At 50.4% G+C, this 18,307-nt stretch overlaps 1 protein-coding gene across 4 annotated transcripts in view; it reads right to left on the reverse strand.

Moving 5' to 3' along the window:
* Window positions 1–18,307, reverse strand: part of ARFIP2 (ARF interacting protein 2) — a 177,742-nt gene that overhangs the window by 61,535 nt on the left and 97,900 nt on the right. For 3 of the 4 annotated variants that reach the window (XM_075584157.1, XM_075584160.1, XM_075584158.1), the window contains one exon: window positions 912–974. The exons of the other annotated variant lie outside the window; for it this stretch is intronic. In XM_075584157.1, the coding sequence (XP_075440272.1) occupies window positions 912–974 (63 nt within the window). The remainder of the gene's footprint in view (window positions 1–911; window positions 975–18,307) is intronic. 4 annotated transcript variants of the gene reach the window in all.

Consider the following 18,307-nt stretch of genomic DNA (forward strand, 5'->3'; position numbering starts at 1 on the left):
GGGGGGAGGTATAGGATGGCACAATGGCAGGGATAACCATTACAACAATTTTTTTATTTTTTTATCCAATCCCTGTCTAAGTCATAGAAACCTTTGTATATCAGTATTGCTGACCTGTGTATATCAGTATCGCTGACCTGTGTATATCAGTATCGCTGACCTGTGTATATCAGTATCGCTGACCTGTGTATATCAGTATTGCTGACCTGAGGAAGAGAGGAGAACTCCCGAAAGCTTGTCCTATGACATAAATTGTTAGTCCAAATAAAAAAGGTATCACCTAATACTGAAGAACACACACACACATTCGTTTTTTGTTTACCTTCCTCTGGACCAATATATAGCAAGTACGGATATAGGATAAAGTATCTGTCTAAATTTAGCATAGGTTGAACTTGGACGTATATTTTTTTTTCAACCTCATCTACTATGTAACTGTGTAATATCTATACCTCTATATATACACGCACACACACACACACATATACTGATTAGAGGCATTCACCTGTGTGCAAGTGTTCTGGTGAATCCTAAAACATGGTGTGGTCAATGGTGCCCAAGGAGAGGTTTGAGCAGATACACCCCAGCAAAGAAAAAAGTATCAGCGGGAATCCCAAACATTCAGACAGCAGTATGCAAAACAAAGTCCCACCAATCAGACAACAGGAGGAAAATGCACCACCAACCAGACAACAGGAGGAAAATGCACCACCAATTAGAGAGCAGGAAAGAAGTTACCACCACTCAGAACAGAAGACAAAAGTCCAACCAATCAGAGTGCAGAAGACAAAGTCCCAGTGCACAGGAAGACAAGGATATGTAGTACAGCGAGTAATGGAATCCAACAGGCCAGCAGCACACATGCACTATCAGAGGAGAGGAGAACGTTAGAATGCATAAAGTCTGGAAACCTTGTCCCTCTGTGTGCAGGAATCGCAGTCCAAGGAAGTTGGGGTTAAACTGCACCGCAGGCCCTAAACAAAACCACAGAAAGCCAACCATGAGTGGGCAGTGCCATGAAACACACCAAGCAAAAGTCACATTTATACTGACATGGAACCAGCTTTCCTCTACGACTGGAGGAGCCAGGACATTATATACCAACACTTTCAATTACCAGGAGAGAGAAAGAAGAACATCTTACAGTATGTACCACGGTTTGCCATAACTTGAGAGAGATCAGAGAACATCAAATATCATCACCTCCCATATCCATGAAGACCATAAAATGCCACCAGGAGACCAGAGAACAAAAAAAGAGCCTCTCCTACTACCACCACCTGGCGAGAGACTAGGGAACCTCAAACAGCCTCACCCCCCACCACCTGGCGAGAGACATGGGAACCTCAAACATCCTCACCTCCCATAACTTCGAAGGATCCAGGGAACATCCCACACCATAACTTCCTATCTCGAGGAAAGACCCCAAAATATTAAACACCATTACCTGTAGACTAGAGATAAACCCTCGCTCAACATATGTAGGGAGCAAAAGGCAGGTGCAACTCTGGGATATTGAGTGAAGATTACAAGGTTAATTAAAAATTAGCTTTTAATAAGTTACTAAAAATATACTGGTGCCGAAACGGACAACGCAAACTAAAAATGTAGAAGGTGAAAAAGATCTCCTCTAGCTCACCAGGATAACCCCCCGACTGTAGCCAAGAAAGTGGGGCTAGTCCTCGTATAATAGATAAATGCTCTAAGTGGCTGCTATATGTACATCACCAGTATAAATACAGATCCTGTAGGAGGTATGCAATGGATACTATAGGATGTACATATATAGCATATAACAGGAGCATATCCTGTATGAGGTATGCAATGGATACTATAGGATGTACATATATAGCATATAACAGGAGCATATCTTGTACGAGGTATGCAATGGATACTATAGGATGTACATATATAGCATATAACAGGAGCATATCCTGTACGAGGTATGCAATGGATACTATAGGATGTACATATATAGCATATAACAGGAGCATATCCTGTACGAGGTATGCAATGGATACTATAGGATGTACATATATAGCATATAAAAGGAGCGTGTCCTGTACGAGGTATGCAATGGATACTATAGGATGTACATATATAGCATATAACAGGAGCGTGTCCTGTACGAGGTATGCAATGGATACTATAGGATGTACATATATAGCATATAACAGGAGCGTGTCCTGTGCGAGGTATGCAATGGATACTATAGGATGTACGTATATAGCATGTAACAGGAGCATGTCCTGTACGAGGTATGCAATGGATACTATAGGATGTACATATATAGCCTATAACAGGAGCGTGTCCTGTACGAGGTATGCAATGGATACTATAGGATGTACATATATAGCATATAACAGGAACGTGTCCTGTACGAGGTATGCAATGGATACTATAGGATGTACATATATAGCATATAACAGGAGCGTGTCCTGCACGAGGTATGCAATGGATACTATAGGATGTACATATATAGCATATAACAGGAGCGTGTCTTGTACGAGGTATGCAATGGATACTATAGGATGTACATATATAACATATAACAGGAGCGTGTCCTGTACGAGGTATGCAATGGATACTATAGGATGTACATATATAGCATATAACAGGAGCGTGTCCTGTACGAGGTATGCAATGGATACTATAGGATGTACATATATAGCATATAACAGGAGCGTGTCCTGTACGAGGTATGCAATGGATACTATAGGATGTACATATATAGCATATAACAGGAGCGTGTCCTGTACGAGGTATGCAATGGATACTATAGGATGTACATATATAGCATATAACAGGAGCGTGTCCTGTGCGAGGTATGCAATGGATACTATAGGATGTACATATATAGCATATAACAGGAGCGTGTCCTGTACGAGGTGTGCAATGGATACTATAGGATGTACATATATAGCATATAACAGGAGCGTGTCCTGTACGAGGTATGCAATGGATACTATAGGATGTACATATATAGCATACAACAGGAGCGTGTCCTGTGCGAGGTATGCAATGGATACTATAGGATGTACATATATAGCATATAACAGGAGCGTGTCCTGTACGAGGTGTGCAATGGATACTATAGGATGTACATATATAGCATATAACAGGAGCATGTCCTGTACGAGGTATGCAATGGATACTATAGGATGTACATATATAGCATATAACAGGCACGTGTCCTGTACGAGGTATGCAATGGATACTATAGGATGTACATATATAGCATGTAACAGGAGCGTGTCCTGTACGAGGTATGCAATGGATACTATAGGATGTACATATATAGCATACAACAGGAGCGTGTCCTGTACAAGGTATGCAATGGATACTATAGGATGTACATATATAGCATATAACAGGCACGTGTCCTGTACGATGTATGCAATGGATACTATAGGATGTACATATATAGCATATAACAGGAGCGTGTCCTGTACGAGGTGTGCAATGGATACTATAGGATGTACATATATAGCATATAACAGGAGCGTGTCCTGTACGAGGTATGCAATGGATACTATAGGATGTACATATATAGCATATAACAGGCGCGTGTCCTGTGTGATGATACTGTGCAGAAGTGCAATTGGCTCCAGGTACAAAGCAGGATAAAGCTAATTAGTATTGAGTATATCCGAAGCCTTTATAAACGATAAAGCCTATATCAACCATCTTATGTATGTATATCTTTATTTATTCAGCGCCCACAATATACTTTACAAGAGACAGTACAGAACTGGGAATTATGGTACATTAAGTGCAACAAATAAGATTAGACAATAAGAAAAGCAATCCCTGCCCTGGAGAGCTTACAATCCAAGTGGTATGTTGGGAGAGTTACAGAGACAGCAGATGAGGGGATAAGTGCAGTATGTGGCAGTGCTTGCTCGCAATGGGTAGTAGGAGTGACTGTGGGTGTGGGACAGTAGCAAAGAGTCCAGGCTAATGAAATGTTTCACTGAAGAGGTGAGAACCTTGGAGGTGGGGAGAGATGGTGCTTGGCGTACACGGAGTGTGAGGATGTGCCACAGGTAAGGGGCAGTGAGGGTAAGGGGCAGTGAGGGAAAAAGGTTTAAGGTGAGAGAGAGCAGTAGAGGTGAAAGGGGTGGAAAGGAGGCAGGTATGGGTAGAGCCCAGGAGACAAGCAGGGGCATAGTGAGAGATCAAAGCCGATATGTATGGAGAAGCAGATGAGTGGAGAGCCTTGAAGGTAAGGAGAACTTTGTAGGTGATCCAGAACTTGATGGAAAGCCAGTAGAGGGATTTAATGAGGAGATGAGCAGATACTATTTTGGGAGAAAGTGAAATTATTCTAGCAGCAGGATTTTGGATAGATTGCAAAGGCGAAAGTTGAGGCAGGGAGGCCTGTTAGCAGTATGTTACAATAATCCAGATGGGAGATAAGGGCATGCATTGGAGTTTTAGCAGTAGCATGACAGAGGAAAGAGCAAATCTTGGCAATAAAACGGGGGAAGAAGAGACAAGTTATAGCCATGCATGCAAGTGGAGAAGCTAAAGGAGGAGTCAAATGTCACTGCTAGGCAACGTGCTGTGGCGACAGGGTAGATGGTAGAACCATTTACTGTGATTTTGAAAGAGGATATCAAGTCAAATTTAGGGGGAAATATTAGGAGCTCAGTGACACGGTAGACCAGTACTTTTACACCGAAACCACCGGGATCATTAGCACTAGACAGGACAAGGTTGTTGAATAAAATGAGGTTTATTTTGGCACGCCAGCAGACAAAACAAAGATGTACAAAACAAGATTGGAATTCACAGGGGGGCTGAGGAGTAGACTCTAGCCTCGCTAGGTGCAGGGGCTTACTTCAAGAAGGCTTGCCACGTCCGCTTCTTGTCGAGGATAGTGCTGATCACACAGCAGCCACTCTGACATGTATTTCCAGCTGGTCACAGTCAAGATCCAAACTCCTTCACAGACTGTCTTTCAGGTGGTCCTCTGAGGGAATATCTGATCAGTAGCACCCCTGTGGCTGTCTTTTACATGGGAGGGGGGCTGCTGGCCAATCAGAGCATGGATTAGGTTGGTGCCACAAAAGCCAAAGCAGGGGCGTGCTAAGGCATTCAAGACCTCCCACTGGGTAGAGGCTCCAAGTCTGAAAAGAACCGAGAGCCCATCCCCAGACGTGATTGTCCAAATCAATATTTCTCTGCACGAACTTTGGCTGATTAAATCAAAGAGTGCCCGCCATAGAAATGTACACATGCAAATCACATTACAAGTCTGCGATCTTAGAAATAAGTACAGTCACATAATCCAATTTGCACGTTACAGGGCTGACTCCCAAATCACATCACAGAACAATGTTGATTCACTAAACTGAGGAAAGGATTGTTACAGGAAATAAAGTGCTTTGGAATACATTCTCGCATGCATAGTGCATTATACATTCCCTGTTCTCCCCCAGATATTAAATATGTGGCCAAAGAATGTACCCAAGTGACCCGTACTTACTGTATGAGAAGAACAGATATGCGACTATATGATTTGTCCTGCTGAATGTCGCATTGGGGTTCTCAGTCTCTTGTTTATACATAGTCACATACCCAGTAGCACTCCCTTTTGATATAAATATTTACATGTGGTAAGGTGGGTCTGGGTTTGAGCTTACAGGGGTTGCTTGTGTTGGGATATACAGATGACTTAAATAATGGATACATTAGAAACAGTGTGAATTATGAGGAATTTCATTGAAAGGTATTTATTTCTGTGACGGTGAAGGGGTTAACCAGGCTCACTAATAAAGGTTCAGCCCACTTGGTTACCCCTGATCCGTGTGTTGTGGGCCTAGAGTGTCAGCTCTTGGACCCAGATGTCAGGAATGCATTACTGTGACTGTGTGCAAATTATGCGACATTAACGATTTCTGTGTGTTTTGCCTTTCCTGGGGTGCTGGGACCGGGAGATTTCTAGGCTGTAAGTTTCAGGGTGGGTTTGCAGGAGAAAAAGTCTTTACAGAATGTGTCTATGTAAATTTGTCCCTGAAGAAGCTCCTTTGCTGGAGGGAAACGCGCGTTGGACGCGCAATGTTGTCAGTCTCCTACTTGGAGCTGTTTTAATGCAGTGTCTGTAGTCTCCTGGTTCTAACTTTGTAGACCCTAGCAGATAGTTGTTTATTTATTTATTTTCACAGTTTGTGTGCTTGCTTTCCTTGCACTCTATGTGAGGTGCCTTCACAATTATCTTTGTGCTATTCACCCCAGCACTGCTGAGTCTGGTGGTTGTATGTTGCAGTGTCTGTATTATCATTACACTATATGTGTTAACTTCACTATCCAGGCACTTGCACTTCAATACACCAGGGCCCTTATTGCAGTGCGTAGCACTGGTCTAACTAGCAAGGAAGCTCTATCTGTGAACAATTATATATTATCACTACTGGGTCTCATCGTTGCTCCAGAGGGGTTAACACCCTGACTCTTAGCATCCTCTGTCTTTTGTATCCCATCAATACTAAGTGGATATCTGGGACAGCACGACCTAATAATTAAAGACACGGATGCCAGATATTTCTGATTTAATATATTTTTAATCCACATTGCACATTACTTTGGTAATATATGTTTTAAGATACTTACTGCTGCGGCCGAGTTTATTCGAGCATTTGCCCGTTCTCGGCCGCAGCAGTAACCTGGCGCGCGCCGGAGGGTGCCGGGCGCGCGCCGAAGCAGCGGAGGAGCGCCCTCCGATCGGGGCGCTCTCCCTCCCGCTGCCGGGTCCGCCGGGTCCCCCGGAACCCCCTGCCGCCGTCCCCCACATCGCGGGACACCAGGGCTCCCTCGGGGAGCCCTGGACGCGCATGCAGGGGGCGCTGGCACCCGATGACGCGTGACCGCGCAGCGGTGACGCGCGGCACGCCGAGGGAGTGCGGCTAGCAAGCCGGGGCATCCCCCGGCTTGCGGAACTAGCCCTGCTCGAATAAATTGTGTCGGTAGTGTATTAAAAGTTAATTTTTACATTAGGTTGGTGTGCATATAAGTGAATTCTTTTAGGGTGCACATCCATTTTGTGTTTCCCTTCCCTTTTTCTGATTCACTTTTCAGTTCACAGTTTGCACCCATCTTTTTGATTACCTCACTTACATAATTGATTACATTATACAATTGGTATGGTCCTGTGATCACTCCCCATCCCTTCGTTGTTTCTATATGTATCGGGGTTCCTGAGTTATGGGATACCCCAGGAGTTGGATCTGGGAATAGAGTGAGATTCTCGGATACAGCCAAGCACATTGCTCCGGGCAAACTCTGACTCTGAAAACACTATTACGACTCACCGCCAGGATTCCTGCTGCAGAATAATCCAGACACGGTAAACGGGCATGAAGGGATTAATATATACCTGCAATCATACCCGGGGTCCCAAGTATAAGGAAAGGAGCCCAGGTACCCTGAACCTGGTATAGGGGTTCTGGGGGTGCTCCAGCTAAGTGATAAAGCCGAGAGTGATTTATTGTGTGAAAAAGTTTAAGTGTGCCAAGAATGAGGCAAGTGAGTGTAGGTGATATATACCCTCACTCCATCCCAGACACCAGAACAGGGACATATATATTTTTATAACACAGAAGACAGGACAGTATATTTTATAACACAGAAGACAGGACAGTATATTTTATTAAAGAGTTATATTTAATAAGTATATGTACTGGTAGTCCGCGCTATCCAACGTTTCACTTTACAACGAATGGCATATGCAACGCTTTACATTGCAACACTATGGGCCATTTTTCGATGCCGGTATACGTTATCCAACTCCTGAATGCGTTATCCAACGCTGACCGCCACTGTTTAACATGGGACTCGCTTTACAACGGTTTCACTATCCAACGCTACTTCCAGAACGGATTCCGTTGGATAACCGAGGACGGTCTGTACGGATACCTGTGAAAGAACTGTGGGATTTCCAAGTCCTGGGTCCAAGGGACCAGATGGCTACCAAGCTTGGTGCCTACGGGTCTGTGCAGAGTCCTGACTTGAAAGCCTCAGAGATGCCAAGGTGTTAGAACAGGAGGGGTACTGCAGTTATACTTGAGTACCCGCATCCTGGGCTAACACAGGGCTATCCGGCCACCATTTGCCAGAGCCCAGACTTACATGTGGAGATTTCCCACTGCCCAGAGCCGCATTACGTGTGGAGATTTCCCACTGCCTGGAGCCGCATTACGTGTGGAGATTTCCCACTGCCTGGAGCCGCATTACATGTGGACATTTCCCACTGCCTGGAGCCGCATTACGTGTGGAGATTTCCCACTGCCTGGAGCCGCATTACATGTGGAGATTTCCCACTGCCTGGAGCCGCATTACATGTGGAGATTTCCCACAGCCTGGAGCCGCATTACATGTGGACATTTCCCACTGTCTGGAGACGCATTACATGTGGAGATTTCCCACTGCCTGGAGCCGCATTACATGTGGAGATTTCCCACTGCCTGGAGCCGCATTACGTGTGGACATTTCCCACTGCCTGGAGCCGCATTACATGTGGAGATTTCCCACTGCCTGGAGCCGCATTACGTGTGCACATTTCCCACTGCCTGGAGCCGCATTACATGTGGACATTTCCCACTGCCCGGAGCCGCATTACATGTGGACATTTCCCACTGCCCGGAGCCGCATTACGTGTGGACATTTCCCACTGCCCGGAGCCGCATTACATGTGGAGATTTCCCACTGCCTGGAGCCGCATTACATGTGGAGATTTCCCACAGCCTGGAGCCGCGTTACATGTGGAGATTTCCCACTGCCTGGAGCCGCATTACATGTGGAGATTTCCCACTGTCTGGAGCCGCATTACATGTGGAGATTTCCCACTGCCCGGAACCGCATTACATGTGGAGATTTCCCACTGCCATCCCACTGCCTGGAGCCGCATTACATGTGGAGATTTCCCACTGCCTGGAGCCGCATTACATGTGGAGATTTCCCACTGCCCGGAGCCGCATTAAATGTGGAGATTTCCCACTGCCCGGAGCCGCATTACGTGTGGAGATTTCCCACTGTCTGGAGCCGCATTACATGTGGAGATTTCCCACTGCCTGGAGCCGCATTACGTGTGGAGATTTCCCACAGCCTGGAGCCGCATTACGTGTGGAGATTTCCCACTGCCTGGAGCCGCGTTACATGTGGAGATTTCCCACTGCCCGGAGCCGCATTACATGTGGAGATTTCCCACAGCCTGGAGCCGCATTACAAGTGGAGATTTCCCACAGCCTGGAGCCGCATTACATGTGGAGATTTCCCACTGCCTGGAGCCGCATTACAAGTGGAGATTTCCCACTGCCTGGAGCCGCATTACATGTGGAGATTTCCCACTGCCTGGAGCCGCATTACAAGTGGAGATTTCCCACTGCCCGGAGCCGCATTACATGTGGAGATTTCCCACAGCCTGGAGCCGCGTTACATGTGGACATTTCCCACTGCCCGGAGCCGCATTACATGTGGAGATTTCCCACAGCCTGGAGCCGCATTACATGTGGAGATTTCCCACAGCCTGGAGCCGCATTACAAGTGGAGATTTCCCACAGCCTGGAGCCGCATTACATGTGGAGATTTCCCACTGCCTGGAGCCGCATTACAAGTGGAGATTTCCCACTGCCCGGAGCCGCATTACATGTGGAGATTTCCCACTGCCTGGAGCCGCATTACATGAGGAGATTTCCCACTGCCCGGAGCCGCATTACATGTGGAGATTTCCCACTGCCTGGAGCCGCATTACAAGTGGAGATTTCCCACTGCCTGGAGCCGCATTACATGTGGAGATTTCCCACTGCCTGGAGCCGCATTACATGTGGAGATTTCCCACTGCCTGGAGCCGCATTACAAGTGGAGATTTCCCACTGCCTGGAGCCGCATTACATGTGGAGATTTCCCACTGCCTGGAGCCGCATTACAAGTGGAGATTTCCCACTGCCCGGAGCCGCATTACATGTGGAGATTTCCCACAGCCTGGAGCCGCGTTACATGTGGACATTTCCCACTGCCCGGAGCCGCATTACATGTGGAGATTTCCCACAGCCTGGAGCCGCATTACATGTGGAGATTTCCCACAGCCTGGAGCCGCATTACAAGTGGAGATTTCCCACAGCCTGGAGCCGCATTACATGTGGAGATTTCCCACTGCCTGGAGCCGCATTACAAGTGGAGATTTCCCACTGCCCGGAGCCGCATTACATGTGGAGATTTCCCACTGCCTGGAGCCGCATTACATGAGGAGATTTCCCACTGCCCGGAGCCGCATTACATGTGGAGATTTCCCACTGCCTGGAGCCGCATTACAAGTGGAGATTTCCCACTGCCTGGAGCCGCATTACATGTGGAGATTTCCCACTGCCTGGAGCCGCATTACATGTGGAGATTTCCCACTGCCTGGAGCCGCATTACATGTGGAGATTTCCCACTGTCTGGAGACGCATTACATGTGGAGATTTCCCACTGCCTGGAGCCGCATTACGTGTGGACATTTCCCACTGCCCGGAGCCGCATTACGTGTGGACATTTCCCACTGCCCGGAGCCGCATTACATGTGGACATTTCCCACTGCCCGGAGCCGCATTACATGTGGAGATTTCCCACAGCCTGGAGCCGCATTACGTGTGGAGATTTCCCACTGCCTGGAGCCGCATTACATGTGGAGATTTCCCACTGCCCGGAGCCGCATTACATGTGGAGATTTCCCACTGCCTGGAGCCGCATTACAAGTGGAGATTTCCCACAGCCTGGAGCCGCATTACATGTGGAGATTTCCCACAGCCTGGAGCCGCATTACATGTGGAGATTTCCCACTGCCTGGAGCCGCATTACGTGTGGAAATTTCCCACTGCCTGGAGCCGCATTACATGTGGACATTTCCCACTGCCCGGAGCCGCATTACGTGTGGAGATTTCCCACTGCCTGGAGCCGCATTACATGTGGAGATTTCCCACAGCCTGGAGCCGCATTACGTGTGGAGATTTCCCACTGCCTGGAGCCGCATTACATGTGGAGATTTCCCACTGTCTGGAGACGCATTACATGTGGAGATTTCCCACTGCCTGGAGCCGCATTACGTGTGGACATTTCCCACTGCCCGGAGCCGCATTACGTGTGGACATTTCCCACTGCCCGGAGCCGCATTACATGTGGACATTTCCCACTGCCCGGAGCCGCATTACATGTGGAGATTTCCCACAGCCTGGAGCCGCATTACGTGTGGAGATTTCCCACTGCCTGGAGCCGCATTACATGTGGAGATTTCCCACTGCCCGGAGCCGCATTACATGTGGAGATTTCCCACTGCCTGGAGCCGCATTACAAGTGGAGATTTCCCACAGCCTGGAGCCGCATTACATGTGGAGATTTCCCACAGCCTGGAGCCGCATTACATGTGGAGATTTCCCACTGCCTGGAGCCGCATTACGTGTGGAAATTTCCCACTGCCTGGAGCCGCATTACATGTGGACATTTCCCACTGCCCGGAGCCGCATTACGTGTGGAGATTTCCCACTGCCTGGAGCCGCATTACATGTGGAGATTTCCCACTGCCTGGAGCCGCATTACATGTGGAGATTTCCCACTGCCTGGAGCCGCATTACATGTGGAGATTTCCCACTCTGGAGACGCATTACATGTGGAGATTTCCCACAGCCTGGAGCCGCATTACATGTGGAGATTTCCCACAGCCTGGAGCCGCATTACATGTGGAGATTTCCCACTGCCTGGAGCCGCATTACGTGTGGAAATTTCCCACTGCCTGGAGCCGCATTACATGTGGAGATTTCCCACTGCCTGGAGCCGCATTACATGTGGAGATTTCCCACTGCCTGGAGCCGCATTACATGTGGAGATTTCCCACTGCCTGGAGCCGCATTACATGTGGAGATTTCCCACTGTCTGGAGACGCATTACATGTGGAGATTTCCCACTGCCTGGAGCCGCATTACATGTGGACATTTCCCACTGCCTGGAGCCGCATTACATGTGGACATTTCCCACTGCCTGGAGCCGCATTACATGTGGAGATTTCCCACTGCCTGGAGCCGCATTACGTGTGGAGATTTCCCACTGCCTGGAGCCGCATTACAAGTGGAGATTTCCCACTGCCTGGAGCCGCATTACAAGTGGAGATTTCCCACTGCCTGGAGCCGCATTACATGTGGAGATTTCCCACTGCCTGGAGCCGCATTACATGTGGAGATTTCCCACAGCCTGGAGCCGCATCACGTGTGGAGATTTCCCACTGCCCGGAGCCACATTACATGTGGAGATTTCCCACTGCCTGGAGACGCATTACATGTGGAGATTTCCCACTGCCCGGAGCCGCATTACATGTGGAGATTTCCCACAGCCTGGAGCCGCATTACATGTGGAGATTTCCCACTGCCTGGAGCCGCATTACAGGTGGAGATTTCCCACTGCCTGGAGCCGCATTACGTGTGGAGATTTCCCACTGCCTGGAGCCGCATTACAAGTGGAGATTTCCCACTGCCCGGAGCCGCATTACATGTGGAGATTTCCCACTGCCTGGAGCCGCATTACGTGTGGAGATTTCCCACTGCCTGGAGCCGCGTTACATGTGGAGATTTCCCACAGCCTGGAGCCGCATTACATGTGGAGATTTCCCACTGCCTGGAGCCGCATTACAAGTGGAGATTTCCCACTGCCTGGAGCCACATTACAAGTGGAGATTTCCCACTGCCTGGAGCCGCATTACATGTGGAGATTTCCCACTGCCTGGAGCCGCGTTACATGTGGAGATTTCCCACTGCCTGGAGCCGCATTACATGGGGAGATTTCCCACTGCCCGGAGCCGCATTACATGTGGAGATTTCCCACTGCCTGGAGCCGCATTACAAGTGGAGATTTCCCACTGCCTGGAGCCGCATTACATGTGGAGATTTCCCACTGCCTGGAGCCGCATTACATGTGGAGATTTCCCACTGCCTGGAGCCGCATTACATGTGGACATTTCCCACAGCCTGGAGCCGCATTACGTGTGGAGATTTCCCACTGCCTGGAGCCGCATTACATGTGGAGATTTCCCACTGCCTGGAGCCGCATTACATGTGGACATTTCCCACAGCCTGGAGCCGCATTACATGTGGAGATTTCCCACTGCCTGGAGCCGCATTACGTGTGGAGATTTCCCACTGCCTGGAGCCGCGTTACATGTGGAGATTTCCCACTGCCTGGAGCCGCATTACATGGGGAGATTTCCCACTGCCCGGAGCCGCATTACATGTGGAGATTTCCCACTGCCTGGAGCCGCATTACAAGTGGAGATTTCCCACTGCCTGGAGCCGCATTACATGTGGAGATTTCCCACTGCCTGGAGCCGCATTACATGTGGACATTTCCCACTGCCTGGAGCCGCATTACATGTGGACATTTCCCACTGCCCGGAGCCGCATTACGTGTGGACATTTCCCACAGCCTGGAGCCGCATTACATGTGGAGATTTCCCACTGCCCGGAGCCGCATTACATGTGGAGATTTCCCACTGCCCGGAGCCGCATTACGTGTGGAGATTTCCCACAGCCTGGAGCCGCATTACGTGTGGAGATTTCCCACTGCCTGGAGCCGCATTACATGTGGAGATTTCCCACTGCCTGGAGCCGCATTACATGTGGAGATTTCCCACTCTGGAGACGCATTACATGTGGAGATTTCCCACAGCCTGGAGCCGCATTACATGTGGAGATTTCCCACAGCCTGGAGCCGCATTACATGTGGAGATTTCCCACTGCCTGGAGCCGCATTACGTGTGGAAATTTCCCACTGCCTGGAGCCGCATTACATGTGGAGATTTCCCACTGCCTGGAGCCGCATTACATGTGGAGATTTCCCACTGCCTGGAGCCGCATTACATGTGGAGATTTCCCACTGCCTGGAGCCGCATTACATGTGGAGATTTCCCACTGCCTGGAGCCGCATTACATGTGGAGATTTCCCACTGTCTGGAGACGCATTACATGTGGAGATTTCCCACTGCCTGGAGCCGCATTACATGTGGACATTTCCCACTGCCTGGAGCCGCATTACATGTGGAGATTTCCCACTGCCTGGAGCCGCATTACATGTGGAGATTTCCCACTGCCTGGAGCCGCATTACATGTGGAGATTTCCCACAGCCTGGAGCCGCATTACGTGTGGAAATTTCCCACTGCCTGGAGCCGCATTACATGTGGAGATTTCCCACTGCCTGGAGCCGCATTACATGTGGAGATTTCCCACTGCCTGGAGCCGCATTACATGTGGAGATTTCCCACAGCCTGGAGCCGCATCATGTGTGGAGATTTCCCACTGCCCGGAGCCACATTACATGTGGAGATTTCCCACTGCCTGGAGACGCATTACATGTGGAGATTTCCCACTGCCCGGAGCCGCATTACATGTGGAGATTTCCCACAGCCTGGAGCCGCATTACATGTGGAGATTTCCCACTGCCTGGAGCCGCATTACAGGTGGAGATTTCCCACTGCCTGGAGCCGCATTACGTGTGGAGATTTCCCACTGCCTGGAGCCGCATTACAAGTGGAGATTTCCCACTGCCCGGAGCCGCATTACATGTGGAGATTTCCCACTGCCTGGAGCCGCATTACATGTGGAGATTTCCCACTGCCCGGAGCCGCATTACATGTGGAGATTTCCCACTGCCCGGAGCCGCATTACGTGTGGAGATTTCCCACTGCCTGGAGCCGCGTTACATGTGGAGATTTCCCACTGCCTGGAGCCGCATTACATGTGGAGATTTCCCACTGCCTGGAGCCGCGTTACATGTGGAGATTTCCCACAGCCTGGAGCCGCATTACATGTGGAGATTTCCCACTGCCCGGAGCCGCATTACACGTGGAGATTTCCCACTGCCCGGAGCCGCATTACACGTGGAGATTTCCCACTGCCTGGAGCCGCATTACATGTGGAGATTTCCCACTGCCTGGAGCCGCATTACATGTGGTGATTTCCCACTGCCTGGAGCCGCATTACATGTGGAGATTTCCCACTGCATGGAGCCGCGTTACATGTGGAGATTTCCCACTGCCTGGAGCCGCGTTACATGTGGAGATTTCCCACAGCCTGGAGCCGCGTTACATGTGGAGATTTCCCACTGCCTGGAGCCGCGTTACATGTGGAGATTTCCCACTGCCCGGAGCCACGTTACATGTGGAGATTTCCCACTGCCCGGAGCCGCGTTACATGTGGAGATTTCCCACTGCCTGGAGCCGCATTACATGTGGAGATTTCCCACTGCCTGGAGCTGCGTTACATGTGGAGATTTCCCACTGCCTGGAGACGCATTACATGTGGAGATTTCCCACTGCCTGGAGCCGCATTACATGTGGAGATTTCCCACTGCCTGGAGCCGCATTACGTGTGGAGATTTCCCACTGCCATCCCACTGCCTGGAGCCGCATTACATGTGGAGATGTCCCACTGCCTGGAGCCGCATTACGTGTGGAGATTTCCCACTGCCCGGAGCCGCATTACATGTGGAGATTTCCCACTGCCCGGAGCCGCATTACATGTGGAGATTTCCCACTGCCTGGAGCCGCATTACGTGTGGAGATTTCCCACTGCACGGAGCCGCATTGCATGTGGAGATTTCCCACTGCCCGGAGCCGCATTACATGTGGAGATTTCCCACTGCCTGGAGCCGCATTACGTGTGGAGATTTCCCACTGCCTGGAGCCGCATTACATGTGGAGATTTCCCACTGCCCGGAGCCGCATTACATGTGGAGATTTCCCACTGCCCGGAGACGCATTACACGTGGAGATTTCCCACTGCCTGGAGCCGCATTACATGTGGAGATTTCCCACTGCCTGGAGCCGCATTACATGTGGAGATTTCCCACTGCCCGGAGCCGCATTACATGTGGAGATTTCCCACTGCCCGGAGCCGCATTACATGTGGAGATTTCCCACTGCCCGGAGACGCATTACATGTGGAGATTTCCCACTGCCTGGAGCCGCATTACATGTGGAGATTTCCCACTGCCTGGAGCCGCATTACGTGTGGACATTTCCCACTGCCTGGAGCCGCATTACATGTGGAGATTTCCCACAGCCTGGAACCGCATTACGTGTGGACATTTCCCACTGCCTGGAGCCGCATTACGTGTGGAGATTTACCACTGCCTGGAGCCACATTACATGTGGAGATTTCCCACTGCCTGGAGCCGCATTACATGTGGAGATTTCCCACTGCCCGGAGCCGCATTACGTGTGGAGATTTCCCACTGCCTGGAGCCGCATTACGTGTGGAGATTTCCCACTGCCTGGAGCCGCATTACATGTGGAGATTTCCCACTGCCTGGAGCCGCATTACATGTGGAGATTTCCCACAGCCTGGAGCCGCATCATGTGTGGAGATTTCCCACTGCCCGGAGCCACATTACATGTGGAGATTTCCCACTGCCCGGAGCCGCATTACATGTGGAGATTTCCCACTGCCCGGAGCCGCATTACATGTGGAGATTTCCCACAGCCTGGAGCCGCATTACATGTGGAGATTTCCCACTGCCTGGAGCCGCATTACGTGTGGAGATTTCCCACTGCCTGGAGCCGCATTACAAGTGGAGATTTCCCACTGCCTGGAGCCGCATTACGTGTGGAGATTTCCCACTGCCTGGAGCCGCGTTACATGTGGAGATTTCCCACTGCCCGGAGCCGCATTACACGTGGAGATTTCCCACTGCCTGGAGCCGCGTTACATGTGGAGATTTCCCACTGCCTGGAGCCGCGTTACATGTGGAGATTTCCCACAGCCTGGAGCCGCGTTACATGTGGAGATTTCCCACTGCCTGGAGCCGCGTTACATGTGGAGATTTCCCACTGCCCGGAGCCACGTTACATGTGGAGATTTCCCACTGCCCGGAGCCGCGTTACATGTGGAGATTTCCCACTGCCTGGAGCCGCATTACATGTGGAGATTTCCCACTGCCCGGAGCCGCGTTACATGTGGAGATTTCCCACTGCCTGGAGCCGCATTACATGTGGAGATTTCCCACTGCCTGGAGCCGCATTACGTGTGGAGATTTCCCACTGCCTGGAGCCGCATTACGTGTGGAGATTTCCCACTGCCATCCCACTGCCTGGAGCCGCATTACATGTGGAGATGTCCCACTGCCTGGAGCCGCATTACGTGTGGAGATTTCCCACTGCCCGGAGCCGCATTACATGTGGAGATTTCCCACTGCCCGGAGCCGCATTACATGTGGAGATTTCCCACTGCCTGGAGCCGCATTACGTGTGGAGATTTCCCACTGCACGGAGCCGCATTGCATGTGGAGATTTCCCACTGCCCGGAGCCGCATTACATGTGGAGATTTCCCACTGCCTGGAGCCGCATTACGTGTGGAGATTTCCCACTGCCTGGAGCCGCATTACATGTGGAGATTTCCCACTGCCCGGAGCCGCATTACATGTGGAGATTTCCCACTGCCCGGAGACGCATTACACGTGGAGATTTCCCACTGCCTGGAGCCGCATTACATGTGGAGATTTCCCACTGCCTGGAGCCGCATTACATGTGGAGATTTCCCACTGCCCGGAGCCGCATTACATGTGGAGATTTCCCACTGCCCGGAGCCGCATTACATGTGGAGATTTCCCACTGCCCGGAGACGCATTACATGTGGAGATTTCCCACTGCCTGGAGCCGCATTACATGTGGAGATTTCCCACTGCCTGGAGCCGCATTACATGTGGACATTTCCCACTGCCTGGAGCCGCATTACATGTGGAGATTTCCCACAGCCTGGAACCGCATTACGTGTGGACATTTCCCACTGCCTGGAGCCGCATTACGTGTGGAGATTTACCACTGCCTGGAGCCACATTACATGTGGAGATTTCCCACTGCCTGGAGCCGCATTACATGTGGAGATTTCCCACTGCCCGGAGCCGCATTACGTGTGGAGATTTCCCACTGCCTGGAGCCGCATTACGTGTGGAGATTTCCCACTGCCTGGAGCCGCATTACATGTGGAGATTTCCCACTGCCTGGAGCCGCATTACGTGTGGAGATTTCCCACAGCCTGGAGCCGCATTACATGTGGAGATTTCCCACTGCCTGGAGCCGCATTACGTGTGGAGATTTCCCACTGCCCGGAGCCGCATTACATGTGGAGATTTCCCACTGCCTGGAGCCGCATTACATGTGGAGATTTCCCACAGCCTGGAGCCGCGTTACATGTGGAGATTTCCCACAGCCTGGAGCCGCGTTACATATGGAGATTTCCCACTGCCCGGAGCCGCGTTACATGTGGAGATTTCCCACTGCCTGGAGCCGCATT

The sequence above is a fragment of the Ascaphus truei genome, unplaced genomic scaffold, assembly GCF_040206685.1.
Source record: "Ascaphus truei isolate aAscTru1 unplaced genomic scaffold, aAscTru1.hap1 HAP1_SCAFFOLD_461, whole genome shotgun sequence".
NCBI classification, from domain to species: Eukaryota; Metazoa; Chordata; class Amphibia; order Anura; family Ascaphidae; genus Ascaphus; species Ascaphus truei.